This window comes from Theropithecus gelada, chromosome 4 (genome assembly GCF_003255815.1).
Source record: "Theropithecus gelada isolate Dixy chromosome 4, Tgel_1.0, whole genome shotgun sequence".
In the NCBI taxonomy this organism is placed as follows: domain Eukaryota; kingdom Metazoa; phylum Chordata; class Mammalia; order Primates; family Cercopithecidae; genus Theropithecus; species Theropithecus gelada.
Window position 1 is genome coordinate 54,025,501 of NC_037671.1, and position 18,398 is coordinate 54,043,898.

The following is an 18,398-nucleotide window of genomic DNA, read 5'->3' on the forward strand; positions in this document are numbered from 1 at the left end:
CTATTTATTTGGGAGCATCCATTTGAATCACGGTCATTGCAACTAGAAGGAACTCCCTAGCCTCCAAGTGTTTCATCTCAAAATTCAATCTTATTTTAGGAACAAAACAAATAAAGCAATAATAGTCCCTCTAATAAATTTTAGAGGTCAACTTAAAACACTGGGTTGAAGCATGGGGACTAAAATTTCACTCAGCTTTGGTATAAAACATAATATAAGTTTGGGCAATAATCTGAACATATTTCATAGCATTTTACAATTTATAAAACACTTGTATTATCATGGTTCATTTTAGTTGGATTAGAAAGCCACTACGTTTCCTACCAACTCAACAATTGTATGTGTCTATAATTTACATGTATATTAATATTTATAAGTAAATCTACTTCAAAATAAAACAAATAAATTACTAGGTAATCAGTTCATCAAGGGACTCCATATAGCAAAGCATTTTATACTTAGACTGCTTTAAATTGTAAGTTTCTATAGTATATTTTTAAACAATTTGATATATGAAAAGTTTATTTACATTCATCGTTTCAAAAATAAACTGCTTAGGAATGTTGGTGAGAGTCTGAAATCCTGGTTCTTCCTTCTAGTGGTGTCTGTGGAGTCTGAAATCCTGGTTCTTCCTTCTAGTGGTGAGGACATGACTTTGACATCCTTAAAGCAAGGTTCACTAAGGTCTATGATTCCCTCTAAGAAATTGTCTAAAAGGAAGGAGAAATAGTTTCCAAAGATCCTTTCATCTTTGACTTCAGATTTTCTTTTTATTTATATATTTTTATTTGAAAATAATGTCGATTTAAAATTTTGGGTCATAAGTAGCTTAAAGAACAGCTTTTCCATTCACTTTCTAAACAAGGTCAAAGGAAAGTTCAACTGTTGTCTCCCTGGATCTTTAATGTGTGCCCTGAAAGAAAATGATCCAAATATGTTTCCTCCATGTCTTTCCTCATCCCACCACATCCCTCTCTTCTAAGAAGAGGCTCTGGTCACACATGTAAACATTTGACCACAAGTTGCAGTCCAACAACTATGGTCCATTCTCACTGCAAAGTGAGCAATTCCAAACTAGGGGCCCAATTATGTTTGGAGAGTTCACAAATACCATTTTCAGGCAGAGAAGAGGTGGTATAATCAACACTAAGCATTACAGGTAAAAATAAAATAAAATAAAGAAACTAAAAACCCTTTGAACAGTCTGTCTCCTGGTGTTCTGTAATTTCTGATTCATGCAAGCCAACAGAATCTAAATAAAGTCTTTCCAGACAGGGAAGACAGCACAAATTTAGCAGGCTCTAAAGCACCTTTTGAATTAAGTCAGGTACATCTGCTTTTAATTACATACATGCATATATACTTACACACATAAAAAACACATACACAGAGGTAGATTAAAGACAGCTGCAAATTCTTAGCTATTCCTCCCATTGGGAGGTGGAACCTAATTCTCCTCTCCTAAATCTAGGCAGACCTCAGGACCTTGCTTGACCAAGAAATTTATGGCCATGATATTCTGAGCTTGCCAGAGCCAGCTCAGAAGGCATGTGGCTTCCAAATAGGTCTCTGGGACCACTTACTTTTGGAACACCCTTTCTTAGGCTATTCCTTCTTGGAATCCAGCCATCATGTTGTGAGGAAGCCCAAGCAGCCCCATAATTAAACCCATGAGGAGAGGAACTGAGGCCTCTTAGTTGATTGTCCTGAGCTCCCAGCCAATAATTAGCATCAAGGCCCAGCCATATGAGTGACCCATCTTAAAGGCATCTAAAGGCAGCCAAGGTTAGCCTTTCAATGACCACAGTCCAGCCACTATCTAACTACAATGCATGGAAGAACCCAAATTAGAACATCTCGGCCTAGCCCTTCCCCACAAAATTGTAAGCAAAATAAAATATGTATTTTACGTTGTTAGGTTTCTGGGTGGTATGTCAGGTAACGATAGAGTTTCAGAACACCCACTCCACTTGTCACCATTCTGATGTCACACATTACAAAAAGGACTCCAGTAATTGAAGTCTAAATTTCTTCCCCCCCCACTTGCTAATCCAGAATAAGTGGGGCAGCGGTCTTTAGTGCTTTTATGTCCCATCCAAATGGTACAAGACCAAAATTTGAGAACTGCACAAGCTATAGAAACATCACCAATATTTGTTTGGTTTCTAAATGGTGTTGTAGACCTACATCTCTGCTATAATTCAGTATGAAATACTGAATTACATGTAAGCTCAGATAAGAAAAAGGTGAATGAAGTCAATAGTTCTACAATCACAACATTTTATAGAAGTTCCTCCCCTCAAAAATTACTTTCTGATTTATGATCATCCTGCTTCATATCACCAACCTATTATGATGTTTTGCAACTTAACAAGGAGGTGCATTACATATTGCCCTCTTTGAACATCACATGACTTTGGCAAGCTTCTCTGGCATTTAAGGTACTGAATATTAAAAATCAGAACAAACAGAAGAGCTATTATAAAAGAAAAACAGTGCTCTCCCATTCATGTCTTCAAATAAGGACAGTTCAAAGTAATATAGAGAATGTAACAGTGAATTCTACCACACACATAAACACACAAAGATGCTGAGGCTACATGATATCATATCTGTATCCTTTAAAACAGAATCCTGAGAAAGCACTGGAGGCATCTTAAAGAGCAGAAACAAGAGTGATCCTTTTGCCACTTGACAGCTACTCTTTATGAAGGTTTGAGATTTGCATAGTAAGGCAGAACTTGTTCCTACTACTTAAGAAGTTGAGAATGCATTCAGGCCAATTTTTCCAATATTTAGAAAGCAAAGACAGTCAGATACACTTATTTGTTGAAGCAAAGTTATCATGAACTTAAACTACAAGAGCAAATTCTTAATGATTACCTCAGCTTACTCTATATAATACCACAGAGAAGAATTTACAGCTCTTTCAAAATCCAATGTCCATAAAGATAGAACGCCTTGAAGGAAAATGATACCATACTTAAGATAGTGATATCTTTTATTAGTACAGTAAAGTCCTATTTTTATGGAATAGGATGGGTCTGAGGTCATTCCATAAAATTGATTTCCCAGAAAATGGAAATAGGCAATTTACTCTAAGAATTTTATTGAAAAATTATGCTATTCTATTTGAATAATGATGGGAATGTTCTACACGTTTCCTTTATTAATGAATTAAAATACACAAAACACCATAAAATTATATTAGAGGTTCAAAAGTATCACTTAAATCTTTTTTACCAGTCACTTTCATTTTGTAAAATCAGCAGTTCCATTAAAATCGTATTATGTAAAAATGGGTTTTTACTGTAATAATAGTTATTACCTATTTAGCTCCCAAGGATGTTGTGAAAATTAAATAATAAGCCATTGGAAAGCAAATACAAAGCGTTGCTAATACCAGAGGCCAAGAGGGGCAGCCAGATGGAAAAATGAAGGAAAGGAGCACCTGATACATTACAAATCACAGTTTTCATCTGTAATTCCATTACCGCCAAAACTCTATGCGGTGGTCATGTGCACAGATGTTATCTCATTTCATCTTTCTTAACATTACGATATATTAATTATAGCCCTAATGTTATAAATAAGGGTCAGAAAGGTTTACAGCTTGTCCAATGTCACACTGTTGTAAATGTCAGAAGCCAAATGTGAACCCCAGGTTTATCCTAGTCGACAGCTCATCCTATACTCTGAAGGATCCCCAGTAAGCCCTTGTGTCTCATAACTGCCCCTCTAATTCTTACCTCATCTTTCAAAATTCACTTCATATGCCTCTTCTTCCATGAAGCCACCTTTACCCCAGAGACACTATGATTCTAAACACATTCAGTATTTACTATGGCTATTTGTTGTATTATTGTGCATTGTGTGTTTTATTAACCCAGTTAAATCCCTAGCTGTTTGAGGTCACAGTTATATGGTACTTGACACTGGGTTCCCAGATCATGAGCACCTGGAACTGTGCCTTGAACACAGTGAATGTTTGGTAAATATTTGCTAAAGTGAACTGGAAAGGGGGTGTTCATTTGAATTACAACTACATTTGCTACCAGATGCAAAGCAAATGCATTTACTAATGGTTCATTGCATTAGAATGGTTCTAATGCAATGGTTCATTGCATTGAATACCTCTTTGGGAAGTATCTCCAGTTTTTCCAAGCATGTGTGATAAGATTAAATGCCCCAAGTAGTGTATCTGACATACAGTAGATACTCAACAAATAGTAGTTTTTTATTTTATTTTTGTTTTATTTCAAGTTAAGGGAAGAACGTGGATGGTAAAGAGAGGGGCATAAATTCAATATAATATATAGCCTAATTTGGAGATATCAGAGCAGGTATGGATGGCAAGTTTTTTTGAAAAAAGAAAGATATAATGAAGAGTTAGAACTCCCGATTTAAATTCTCTGATTTTCTGCCCAGGTTCTTTACTTATTAGCTGGGTAAACCTTGAGCAGATTACCCTCTCTGCATCCTAGATTTTTCATCTGTAAAAACAGGGATAATAACAGAATCCACTTATAGAGTAGTTGTGAGAATTATATGAAAAAAAAAATCCTTGTAAAATACTTAGTATAGTGCATGTCACACACCAAGCACTCAAGTTATAGTTGCTACTATCACTATCATTACTATCATCATGAAAATCATTTCATAATTCTTAGGAATCTGTTCAAAGGAGAAGACATTATTTTCCAGACTGAAAATCTTAGAGTGGTATGTGTCAATCCTGTCAAACCCAAAGATTTATTTCTGCTATTGAATTATGGATGGGAGCAATGAGTTCATGCACTTCATTCAAACGATGCTTACTGAACGTCTACTTTGCGCCACAGTCAGGTGGACAAATTTATTTGATTTAAAGAAGGCTAGGAATGAAAGAAACAAGGGGAGCCAGGAAAAGGTGAAGAGTTCAGAGACAGACAAAACCACAAGCAGAAAACAAAGTTAGATTCAATCCAGAGACCCATCAGTGGTCAAAATATCAGTCTGTCAAAAATCAGAAGGGAAGAGTAAGGCAGAGCAGCTCCTGCATAAGACCCCAATCTGAGTGCTACAATGGATTCAATTGCTCATCAATCACAGGTCATTTGTTGGAGATACAAGAGGGTTATTAGAGAACAGGAGAGGAGCAATGAGCAGTAGAGGGGCAATGAGCAAGGATTTTATTTTTTATATACTACACAACTGTTTTTCATTCACCTGACTTTTCATGTGAAAGCTAGAAATAATGAAAAATAACCGTGTATATTTTAAAAATCTTAACTTTTCTGATTCTCACAATAACACTGAAAGGTCAACTGGAAAATCCTCTCTACATCCAATGTCTGTGCCCCACCTCCTTTCCCCCACCCAGCATTGATTTGTGCTATTTAAGAGCAGTGTCACGGAGAATTCAGGCCCATACTATGTTATTATGAGCTGACCATAGACAAAGGAATGAAGGATAGTGGAGAAAGCCAGGGATCCCGGGACCCAGGGCACACAGTGGACACAGTCAACTGCAGGGCCAAGCAAGATGGCCAAGATGGCTCCTTGCTCAGCATAAAAACCCCAAAGGATACTAAAAGCTTGGCAACCTTCAAAAGCTTCTCTTGCTTCCTGCATGGGGTGGGGGAAGCAGCTTGCTTAGTAGGAAAAAACCATAGCCCAGGGCGAATCCGCTGGCTAGATTAATCAAAGACATGGCTGAGACAGAACAGATTTTTCCTTTTCATATAGGAATGACTCACAAGCTTGTTTATTCAAAAAGTTACATCCTCCATCGAAGAGAGGTGGTTGATGGGGAAGCTGGATGATAATAATAATAATTACGTTTGTACTGGTCAGCCCACTCACGCCTGTCCCTTGTGTCTCTGGGCACAGTCACACAAACACACCACCAATGGGAAGAAGGTGGCTTGTATATCTTGTTTCATTCTTCCTTCATTCTGCCACACAAATAAAGCAAAGAATACAGTGACCCTCTTATTTTACTCATAGTCATTTTAGAAAGGGAATGTGCTTTATTGGTTCAAGATGAGGACTGGAGGAAAGACTGCTTGGGTTCAAATTCTGACTCTGCCTAATTGCAAACCATGGGGCCCCGAACAAGTGACTTAATTGCCATAGGCCTCTGCTATTCCATCTGTAAAAATGGGGATAATAATGTTACTTATTTCATAAGGTTATTGTAAGGATTAAATTAGTTGGTACATGGAAAACAGTTTCCAGCACATTGTTAGTTCTCAGTAAATGTTTGACATTATCATTATTATTACTTCACAGATGGTTAAATGTTCTTCCATTACAGATCTTCTTTTATTCACTATTATCTTAAGAGGTTCAAATTAAACCATAAATGTAATTAGGTCTTTGGGGGAAAATATAATTGTCCTATGAAAAACATTTTCTTCTCAGGCTAGGAAGATATTCTGGAACTTTTGAAAACTCTCTTTTAAATAAGAAGAATTTTGTAAGTATGACTGTGTGTTTCTGTATATCTAAGAAATCATCTTTTTAAAAATATATGTGTATACTAGAAGATAGGTCTAGATAGATAGATGAATAGATACATAGATAGATATTTTTCTATTTTATTAACCTACTTTTCTGCAATTTTGAAAATTCATAGCAACCAAAGAGCTTGACATTTTTCCTCAGTCCTGTGTTTCAAAATTCACAAAGGCAAACCACCAGAACACATTAATAAATTGTTCTCTTCCATACCCTCTGTGTCTTTCCAACTTAAGGATACTAGAACCTGTAAATCCATTCTCTGACCTGTAAATCCATTCTCTGACACATGAAGAAAATTAACCAGCTAGTGGATTATTTTAACTCCTTTCAGCATCACAAGTACCTATTCCACTTTTAATGAAGATATGCTAGGTTAACGTTGGGGGATTTCACTGGTCTATGAAATTGCTCTCCTACATTAACCCCCCAAAAAAGAGGAAGAATGAAACAACATAAGTGCCTACTTATTTCCATACTCGTTACTGTGTTGTACAATATAAATGAAACATAATAAGATCTGGCTGGGTTCAGCCTGTCTGTGATTCATCTCCTGGGTTATTTTACTCACTGGGTAAAATGAGAACATCATCCCCAGGGCCTGGAAGGGTATTGTTGTATCCTCCCCAGCCTTCTTCAACACCTTGCCATGTTTCAGGGAGGGACCATTTTAAAGCTGATTCAGGTGCAGAGGTAGAAGCTAGAAAATAAAAAAAAAATTTTGAAAATCTAATTCATTGTGAAAACTTCCAAATACTATCCTTATTTTAGGATGCTAGTGGTATTTTCACCTCCCAAAGAAGTTGTCTTTTAACATTTTATAAGTTTCTGTACAAATATTTATCAGCTAAAAAGCAAGTAATTATTCAATCCTTAGATTACCTTCACTTCTGAAAAATATCCCACTTTTGTTATTATACATTTGTGTTTTGCCTTATAATATGGCATGCTTATCATGAAATATTTAGAAAATGCAAATAAAGAAAGGTAATAATTGCCTATAATCTCACTACCTTGCAATAACTACCTTTTATTTCTATTTCCTTCCAGAATTTCTCAGAATTTTTACATAATTGAGATTATATCAAATCCTGTTCTTATTTTTTACACCCAGTTTGAATTTTTCTTAGCTTAGCCTATTTTCCTATGCATTTTATCATATTATTTAAATGCCTTGTAAACATAATTTTAGTGGCTACATATCATATTTTTTAAATCTGTAATTTACTTAATTCCTATTGTCTGACATTAGACTCTTTTTACTTTGTTAAATTGTAAATAATGCAGTGTTAACTGTCTCTATGCAAATCTCTCAATAATCCTGATTATCTTCTTCAAATACATTCCTCAATGGAATGACTGAGTCAAAGGTTATGTTCTTCCCACAGCTCTCCGTACATATTAAAGGCAGGGTAATAATCTAAAAACTTCTCAGGGCAGTAACTTACAGACAGATCATACATTCAAACCAGTTTCTATTGATTCTGCCTTTGATGATCAAATGGCATTTTCTATTCAACCATTCTACTAGTATCTTCATCGCATAATTGAAATGTAAATCTAATAATTTCCAGTGGGAACTATCCAATATCACATCACGCACAACACCATGCTGAACCATATCTACTTGTTCTTTTCTGGGACATGATTACTGGTGCAGAGTCAGAAGGGCAGAGAGATTGCCTCAAAAGAGTAGAATGAAAAGGCCTCCTCTTTTGAGGGGAGGGAAGGAATCATGTCCATGATTTGCTAATTTTACAACATAAATAGTGAGCACCTTCTCTATCAGACCTGCCCTTGAAAAGGAGGGATACAAAAAGAAATAAAATGTCACCCTTGCCTCCAAGGAACTGATAGTGTTACGTCAGTATTAAGAGGATAAAAACTCTACACAGGCACTGAGAGGAGTTCTTTTTAATGGTACCTGATAACGAAAGGAAGCAAGATTTTGCCAGGAGAAGCTTCCTGAGGGAAGTAGAATCTCAGCTGCATTTTAAAGGCTTAGAAGTTATTCAGGTAAAGGGGAGGTTGTGATGAGTATATGGCAAGAGGGTTGCACTGCAGACAGAAGGATGAGCATGAGCAGAGGCAAAAAATGGGAAGTCCACTGGAGGAATGATAAGAAATTTGGTGTTGCTGAACCACAGGGCTAGAAGAGAGGTAAGTGACAAGGTTGGTAAAATAGACAGAGGCCAGAGTATGAAGGATGACAAAGGTGGAGGGGCCAGAGACTTCCAACCCATTAAGGGTATTATTAAGAAGTGGATGAATACAGTTTGTGCCACAGGGCATTTGGGGTATCTTTGTGGTCTCCAGATGGAGCTACGCAGCAAGCAGTGGAAAAATATGAATTGGAAGGATGGGAAGAGCTCTGAGCCCAAAGATGAATTTGGCATCATCGCCCTAGAAGCTGTATTTGAAACTCTAAGGGTGGTTATAACAGCTCCAGAGGATTTCAAGGTGAAAAGGGAAAATGCCTGATGCCAGAAACACGAGGAACACTTAGTTATTTTTTCTACCAGACCCAATTCCTCAGTAGTCATGGTTTAATTAGAGCTCCAGGATAACCTAAAAGTATATAGATTGTGGTCAAGCAGAAACCATAGGCAATTTAATTAGTACAAAATATACCACACACCTTGGGAATAAGGCAATGTCTTGGAATAAGGATCACTCAGTAAGAGGCTTTATAAACATTTCATAAACTCCAATACTGTAATACCTTTCTAAGTTTTCTCCCAATGTTGCCTTCTTCCCAATATTAGACCCAAAATACCCAGTTGGGGGTTGAGTAGGGGTATTTGTGAGGGTGACCCCTAGCTTGCCCCACAAAGTCCAGATAAAATGTCTCTGATGCCTCATTTCCAGTGATATTTCAAACAGGCAACGATTGTTCTCTAAAACTTCATGCCAAGCTCCAGGAATCTTTAGTTACTCCAATTTTATATCACAGATGATGGAAACAAATATTCTGTACTTTTTTCACCTTTACTCTTGCTTATAAGAGGGCTGACACAGTCTTTAGTTGGACAAATTAGGCCTTCAGGTAGCTATTCTAATGAAGGAAGGTTATTATGCACAAATTTAATTATTCTATACCATCCTGTCTTAAGATAAGAACACTAACGGATAAGAAAACATGTTTCAGTCTCCTGTCAGAGTTATCAGATTTCTATACAATTAATATTAGGATTCTATATGACTACTATTGACAATCAAATTTGTGGAGAGAAAAAGAAGCCTCCAAGAGTTAAAGAAGCATCAGTCAGAGATCTACTGGGAAAATCAGAAGAGAGGAAGGTCTTGGAATCCTAAGTAATACAGCATCTCCAGAGAGCACAAGTGACCTTGTTAATAGTAGAGCTCTGGTAAGAGAGAGAATTACAAGTGACTGTTAAACTTAGCAATCAGGCCATGGGTGATCCAGATGACAGCAGTCCCAGTTGAGTGGTTCAGATGGAAACCACATCAGAGTGGATTGAGGAATGCACTGGAGGTAAGGAAGGAAAGATGTTGGGTCAGATCATCCAAAAAGCTCACTGAGGAATGAACAGTCTTAAGATTTGAGAACCACAGCCTTTGATCTGTCTTCTGAATCTTTAGATAAATTAGACTAGTTTCAAAACTGCAGCCCATGAATTTTGGTCTGGACCAACATTCCTGATGAGGCCTCTCCTTGCTTCCCTGTAGAAATTTGTCACTCAACAAGCAGCTAAGATTGTAGGTGGTCTCGAGCCTGATATATGAGCCAAATGTTGCCCTCCACACCGTTGCTCTTCATCAACCCAGGTTTTCATGGCTCTGCAGGAAGACGAGGCTAGGCTTTTGAGAAGTTTGCAGGACAGCGTCTGCTAATGGAAAATTCAATATCCACAAATTTGTTTTGTTTTATTTTTAATTGGGAGGCACTGAACAGAAGAAGCCAGTAAGGAAAGAAAGGTTAACTACACAAGACAATGAGTTGTTTTGCTGATGGGGGAAAATGTGGAAGATGCACGAAGGGGTGAGTTAACTTTGAACAAGAGTAGGGCTGCCTGAATCTCAGAGATCAAAGAAAGGAACAAAAACTTAAGTCTGTGGGAAAATTTAGGAAAAGAATCCCTGATGATCTGGATGTTCTCATATGACCATGGACAATATGTGCACTTAGTATGGGTGCATACTACATACTCATATGGGTTAACATGTAGATAGATGGTTAACTCATTCAAACATTGGATTGACCCATTCAAACAATGCAATGAATGAGTTAACACAGATAGATGAGTTAACACAGATAGATGTATTAACTCATTCACTCATTCATTCTTATTTTCGGCAAAAAAATGATATTACAATAATTTTACTGTTTTACATAGAGCTACTCACTAAACAAAATACATGACCATGTTTAAATTTTGGCATTAGCACATATGCTACATACCATGAGAATCAGGCAATGTCTTGGAAGTATGTTATTTAAAATTTCTTCCTGATGAATGATATTGTACTAAATCTGTAACTCTTTGTGTTTTGAAATAGTTTTCTGTCCCAAACTATACGAGGTAGGAAAACTGGCTAGATTTTAATATAACTCATAAGTTAATCTATGCTTAATAAGGCAATGTAAACACATTAGAGGCTACATTGTATAGCAGAAGGAACACTGGGCTGAGCTGAGACACCTGAGTTCTTATCTAGGCTCATATGACTGACTACTGATATGACTAAGTTTAATGTCTGGACTCTGGACGTCACATCCCCATTTGTAAAATGAGGCAACTGGATAGGATAGCCTGTAAGGTCTCCACCTTTGTTAAAATACACAACTCTATGAAGTATGGGCTTTCTATTTATCAGCAGTTGTAATTGAAGCATCTCCACTTAAACTGACCCCTTCTAAAAAGCTCTGAATGCTAGACACCATGCCGTCCTTCCAAAGAATCCTTAGTACAGAAATCATCATACTACGTGCTGAGTGACACCACCCTGACTACAGATGGTTGAGCCAAGAATGGCCATTCATAGATGGTCCAGTATCCACAGAAGGGTGCCTGGCATGAGAGCTTCCCCAAGAGGTATGTCCTCTACGGACTAGGCAGTGACACAACCAATCAAATCTCTTCTTGAGGAATATGAACATAGAAACTTTCAGAGAAGAGAGAACTATCCTTTTCCTTATAACAGTTATTTTAAAACAATTGTATTAATTGATTACTTAGTAGTTTGACTGACATCCCCAAGAGATCATAAGACCCCATAAAGTCAAAGTCCATTCCATCTTGCTCATCACAGTATCCCCTACACCTTGCATAAAAGGCACTCAATAAACAAGGCACTTTGAATCATCTAAAGGCACAGAGAGATGAAGGACAAGGAACATAAAAAACAAAGTGTGTGGCAGCTCAGAAAACATTCTGAAAACAATCTTGAATCACATTCTTCATAGCCCAATAAATATGGAGTAGTAACCTTCAGGATTATTGTTTACAGTTTTAGTCCAGTTCTCTTACCTCATTTATCTATTAATTTAAATGAAGGAATTAGATCATTTTCTGATTAGCATGGGCTCTGCTCTGACATAGCACAAAAATGCCACTAAAAATTAAAAGAAATCTCTGCCTTTGAAAAGATTTATTCCTCCTGCAAATGCATAGTTAAATTGACTCAGAATAAACAAAAACAAACAATGAAATACATCAGAAGGTGCTTAGGAGACATTTAGTCTTTGAGAATTTGGCTTTTTGAGTTAGAAAGATTTCACAGAATGATCTGACTTTTGAGGAGGGTTTGTTTACCCTGATTTCCTGAAATTACCAGGAACAATTAAAGTTTAGAGATACCCTGAATTTTTCTTTCCATTTGGAGGGGGCCTAATAGCCCATCTGCAGATCTGGAGTCCTATGTGCACATATGGTCCATAATTTATGAAATGTGCTTATTAATATGTTTCAATTCTTACTTTCATTGTTTTGAAAAATAAATGCACCTTTATATCATTTTTTGACATGCAGATACATATTTTAGTTACAGGGCAACACAATAGAGAGTTATCAGACATATAAGCTTTAGGACTGATATCTGCCTGTTTATTAACAGTATGACAAGGTAGAATTTGTAGAACTACTGGAGGACATTCTGCTATACTAGACACTTCTATTTGGTGTGTTAATACTCACCTGAAATAGTTGGGGGCATACCTTCCTTCACCCAGAGAATGACTCGAACTCGGCCTTCACCTGAAACTACATACCAAAAGCCACAACTTGCATGTGATACAAAGATCATCTTAATATTAAAGATAGTTACATGTGAGAAAAAAAGAATTTATGCTAAATTCTAGTTGCCTAAATTTTCAAAACAAAAAATGAAATCCTTGTTAGTTAATCTAACAATTGATTTCCAACATTTGATTTTGATTGCTTTCATTTGATTAAACTTAACTGTAATAAATGTCTCCAAGAGAACCGGCACATAAATAATTAGGAAAAACAAAAACAGAAACAAAACCTTTAGCCATATGTTCTCTGGAGGCCAATGGTGTCCAGCAGGGCATATACCTCATATCCTATTTTTCTCTTCATCATTTTGTAGGCTCAGCTTTTAGAACTCATGTGTTTTTCACCAATAGAGTTCAGACCATCCATGAAATGTATTTGCTTTACCTTTATCCAAACAAATTGTCCTTTTAATGAAGCCTTTTCCCCACCCCCTATCCTCCTCCCATCATCCAAGCCAACTGAGCACATTTAAAAGGACTGGGGTTCATTAATTTTAAGTGTTCAATAAATTAGTGGAAATAATCAAAAGGCCTGATTCTTTCTGATAATGACAATTTGATGTCAATATAAACCAGTAGATTAAGCTGGGAACATATGCTCCTTTGCCAAGAGAGGCTGCTATAATTAAATAGTGAATGCATCTACAAGGTGCTCTCACGCCTGATTAATTAGTAATCAGGTGCGCAAACTCCATTTTTCGGTCACACCTTGTCTCTTATTGGTTAATTACCTTTCTGCCTTATCGTTTGTCACATGAGCCACACCTCCCACCACTAGAGGGCTCCATGTTGCTGAAGGCTGCAGCCCGGGGGACCTGGCCGAACTCACACTCTCCACTTTTGTTTTCCTGGAACCCTAAACCCTTTCCTCCATCACAGATGAAATAAACAGAGGATCATTCTTTCTAATTATAAAACATAAGCAGCTGGGCACTGTAGCTCATGCCTGTAATCCCAGCACTTTGGGAGGCTGAGGTGGGCAGATCACTTGAGGTCAGGAGTTCGAGACCAGCCTGGCCACCACAGTAAAACCCGTCTCTACTAAAAATACAAAAACTAGCCATGCGTAGTGGTACACTCCTGTAATCCCAGCTACTGGGGAAACTGAGGCAGGAGAAGTGCTTGAACCCTGCAGTGTGGAGGTTGCAGTGAGCCAAGATCATGCCACTGCACTCCAGCCTGGGTGACAGAGCAAGACTCTGTCTTGAAAAAAAACTAAAAAATGAAAAATAAAAATAAAACATAAGCTTCAGAATATTACAAAGAAAATGATCCCCAAAGAGATCCATGACGAGACCTCTTCAATTCCTCTAATCTTATTTTGGTCATTTTCTCTTTTTAAAATTTTTCTAAGGATGTAAAGCACAAGTTTGTGTCTTTCACCTTACACTGCCACATGCAATGTGGTGCAAGACCAGGTGCAATGACAACATGCTCTTGACATGTTCTACCTTTATCACCACTTCCAAGACTTTGCTTAAACTGTTCCTTTACCCTGTTGCTGATTTCACGCGTCTTTCTAACTTAATACTAATAGTAAAGTCACTAGTCAAGGTGTCATTTCCTTTTCTTAAAATAAGGTCTAACTCATCCACCTCTGTTCACATTGATTTGTGCATTCTCTAAAGTTGAAAAGCACTTCTAAATCCATCCTGTGATATTCATCCCAAACTTGTTCTCAATTTAATAAATATTTATTAAGCATCAACTGATAATTTAAGATTACATCAATAGTTAGCTATGTCTTCAAATTTTTGAGAGAGAGACTTTTCTCATGCACCTTATGAGACCAGATATTGCTAGAAATGTAGATACCTCATTTTCATGGGCCAATTTAGAAATCCTAGGTTTAATCTTGTATCTGTAGCTCTTTCCACTACACTGCACCAGTGGCTTCTGGACTGAGTGGTGACTGATTTTCTTAAACCTCTACACATGCACAAATGGTCCCCACCTCCAGGAGAACCCCCTCCCAAAACAGACATTGCAAAACTAAAAACTATACTGAAAATCTATTGCTCACCTCACTAATGTTGAGTGTGTGAATGCCAGTCAGTGAAGTGAAGTAGTTTCAGGATCAGAGCAGATAGAGAAAAGTTAACAAAAGCTGGAAAAATTAGAAGTCTGATTTCCTGTACCACCACCTATACATGCCACTGGGGGCAGATGAGTATGAGTCAGAGGGCTATCTTCCCAAATACCATTTTCTGGTCATAGTCATGAGAAACAATAGTGAATGGTGGGAAGAATGTGGGTACTGGAGCCCAACAGCCTGGATCTGAATTCTGGCTCTTCTGGTTCCTAGACATGGGCCACTGACAAGTTATTTGCCATTTCTAAACCTCATTCATTTCATCTAGAAGTGGGAATAATCATACTATCTATCTCATAGGGCTATTGGAAAGAAAAGATAGAATAATCCACAGAACATGCTTAGCACGGTGCCTGGCACATCATGAACATAAATGTTAACTATTATCAATACTGTCATTATAGCATGTTCATGATTCCAGGTGCCAGTCAACAAGGCTCAAGAAATATGCTTTTACGTTCTACTCTTTTTACAGCTGTATCCAATCATGATGGGCTGTAGTATTACAGAGTTGTAAGCAACTTAACCAGGTCTGCTAAAGTTTGTTAAGTGTGTTGACTCTATAAAGAACTGTAAATGTGAAGTGCCATTTCCAATTTGAATAAATACAAAGAGGGATGAAAATCATTTGAGAACGAAGGTATTGACTTGGGAAAAGTTTAAAAGCCTTCCACAAGCTGTGATATTGTACATATGTTTTCTCAGTGCTTATGATTTCTGATTTTGTATTTGTAATATGAGAATGGTTAATCTTCCATGTTTATAAATGGAGCCCCATTGTAGTTGATCCTTCCCAGATTGTAAGAAGATCTGATGCTCAAAAAGACAAAAATAAAAAGTCTTTGGGTCAATTATTGCCAACTTTTTCTGACGAGTGCTATGTGATCTAAATTTGCTATAAACACAGACATCTAGGGTGAAGAGGAAAATGTGCTAAGAAAATGGCTCCTGGTAAAAGAGAGTTACTAAAGTAGATATGATACTAGCGCCTACCAGGTTAATGAGTTGTGTCTGATAAATTCTGTCCTTACTTAAGGCTCTAGGAAAGAGAAAAATTAATTAATTCTCTCCCTAAGCAGGTCTAATTCTCTCTTGAAACTTTAGAGGGAGAAATAAGCACCCACTTATTTAAAAATAAATGGTTTATAATTATTATTTATAATTATAAAAATAAATAATTATAAACCATTTATTTAAAAAACATGGAATCTTAGTAGGTTACAGACTCCTTCCCTATTTCACTCTTTCATTCATATTCTCATTCTCACGTTGTCGTTTTAGTTTAGGCACATATTAGTACCTCTCATTCAGGCCACATTTCTCTAGTGTGCCAGCCACTGACTACATAGTGAAAGAACATAAAATAGCAACTGCAATCGGTATCTGCAAATGTCACGCAATCTCACTCTACCTCATGACTTCTCTTTCTGTCTTTGTCTGCCCTGGACCCAAGCTCCAGCTCTGTCTCCCTGAGCCAGCTGTTGACTCTCTCTGCATTTTTACCTATTACCTCCACATCCTCTCTGTTACCTCCTCTGTTGCCTCCACATCTTTTCCCTGTCCTGACTCACAAATCTGCACACCCCTGCTGTTCCTCCTGTCCTGCTCAGTGAACTTGACCTCATTCCCCAGAAGCTGACCTCTTTGGCTTAGCCACAGAGAAAGCTTGCTTGTCAGTTAGTCTCTGGCAGCTAAAGCTTGATTTGCAGGACCACACTCCTGTCTGATTTCAGCCTCAGAGGCAGCCATGGAAAGCATCTTGGCCCTCATAAAACATGATCCTTTAAAGGCCTTCACAGAAATAGTATATGAAAATCCTGCGATTACCTTTGAGTCTTCTATTATCCCTGTATCATTCACTTATGAATTTTGGGGGGGACAAAAGGAAAAGAACTTGATCAAGACACCAACAGATATGTCTGCATTAGCCACAATCCTAAAAGTTAGCTCAATTAAACCTTCTTAATTAACTCAGAGAAGAATAACAATTGTCATTCTTACTCAGAGTAATGTTTTTCATACTTCTGTGAAGGCATCTGTGATTTCCCAGACCCTGCCACAGACCAACAGAGCCCGAACTTCTCAGGAGGGTCCTGGGAATAAGCATTTCAGCTGTTTACCCAGGAGGCAAAAAAAAACCACAAATGTAAGGAACTAAACAAATTTTCTCATACTATACTCTCAAAACATTGTTTGTTCTCAGGAACAGGTGTTCTTACCAAGTGAAGAGTGACACCCAGATGGAAAAGATTCTTACTTCACAATTCTTAATTTTTATCAATTATATCAAACTCTTACAGACCAAATCATATTCCTAAGATGTAAAATGCACAGTGGTTATTTGAGAGGCATAAAAAGTTTCATTTTAGTATGTATACATTGTAATGTATTTTTAGAAAAAACAACTAACCCATTAAACCCATGATTTCACGGATATTACTAAGAAAAGTTAGGTTTTAAAAATAAGACAGTGTAGAAATTGATTTAGGAAAAATATTAAGTAAATAATCAGACAAGAGGTATAAGGATATGACACAATTATGAAAATGGTACTAAAATATCTAAAGTTCAGGTAGTACAGTGTAACTAAGTATTGTTTTTTCTTATAAATTGAAAGAAGAAGAGTTGGTTTATAAGGTTAGGCATATAAGCTCAGATTTAAAAAAAGAAAAGATGGTATACTAGAAAAAGCACCGAACCTACAGTCAGAAAAGCTGTTTGAATACTGGTTGTGCCACCTAAGACCTGTGTGAATTAAGGCTAGCAACTCAGCATTGTGGAGAATTAACTCCTTAACCTGAGAGATTCCTAAAAGATGTATTTGATTCTAAGTTTCCTTCCCTTCCCTCTCCTTTCTCCTCCTCTCCTCTCCTCTCCTCTCCTCTCCTCTCCTCTTCCCTCCTCTCCTCTCCCCTCTTTTCCTCTCCTCTCCTCTCCTCTCCTTTCCTTTCCTTTCCTCCTTTTCTCCCTCTCTTCCTGCCTTTTCCTTTTGGAGAAGTTGTTTCCAACCAAGAGGCAAAATCCTTTTTCACATCCCCAGCCTCTGTTCCGTTACCTGTATTTTTGCCATAAAGGTTAGAGCAGTTCCCTGAAGTCAGTTCTCTACATTACTGGTAAAAATCCATGGGGATCTTTGGGAATGAGTTTTTCATAAGAATGTAAATTAGTTTATTAACTAGAATGCTGTGGATTGCCTTAGAGGGGCTCAGCATGGGAATGGCTGCAGAGTTGCGAAAAGATCCTGATTCTGCTCTGCCTACAAAGTCTTCCCGAAGAGGTCAGGGGAGCCAGTTGACGCCACTCTCCTCCTTAGATCCTAAAGGAATTCTTTCTCCAGGATTTGCAGGGAGTCTTCTAGACTAGCTGAAGAAGAGAAGATCTATGCAAGCAGCCTGCTTGACTCCAGGGCCCTTGTTGCATTGAGGAAAGGAAACCTGGGCAGTGGTAGACAGGATCAGGAGCCTAGGCTCAAACCCAGGAAAGCACTCCTGATTTTTTAGGATCTCCCAAGTTAACAGCATCTTTTCTGACCCATCTGTGTGATGA

At 37.5% G+C, this 18,398-nt stretch overlaps 1 protein-coding gene across 1 annotated transcript in view; it reads right to left on the reverse strand.

The window, feature by feature from the left end:
- The window catches only part of PKHD1 (PKHD1, fibrocystin/polyductin), a 469,778-nt gene that overhangs the window by 204,989 nt on the left and 246,391 nt on the right, over positions 1-18,398 (reverse strand). Inside the window, 2 exon segments of the mRNA XM_025382975.1 lie at positions 7,073-7,201; positions 12,660-12,725. Coding sequence (XP_025238760.1) covers positions 7,073-7,201; positions 12,660-12,725 — 195 coding nt within the window.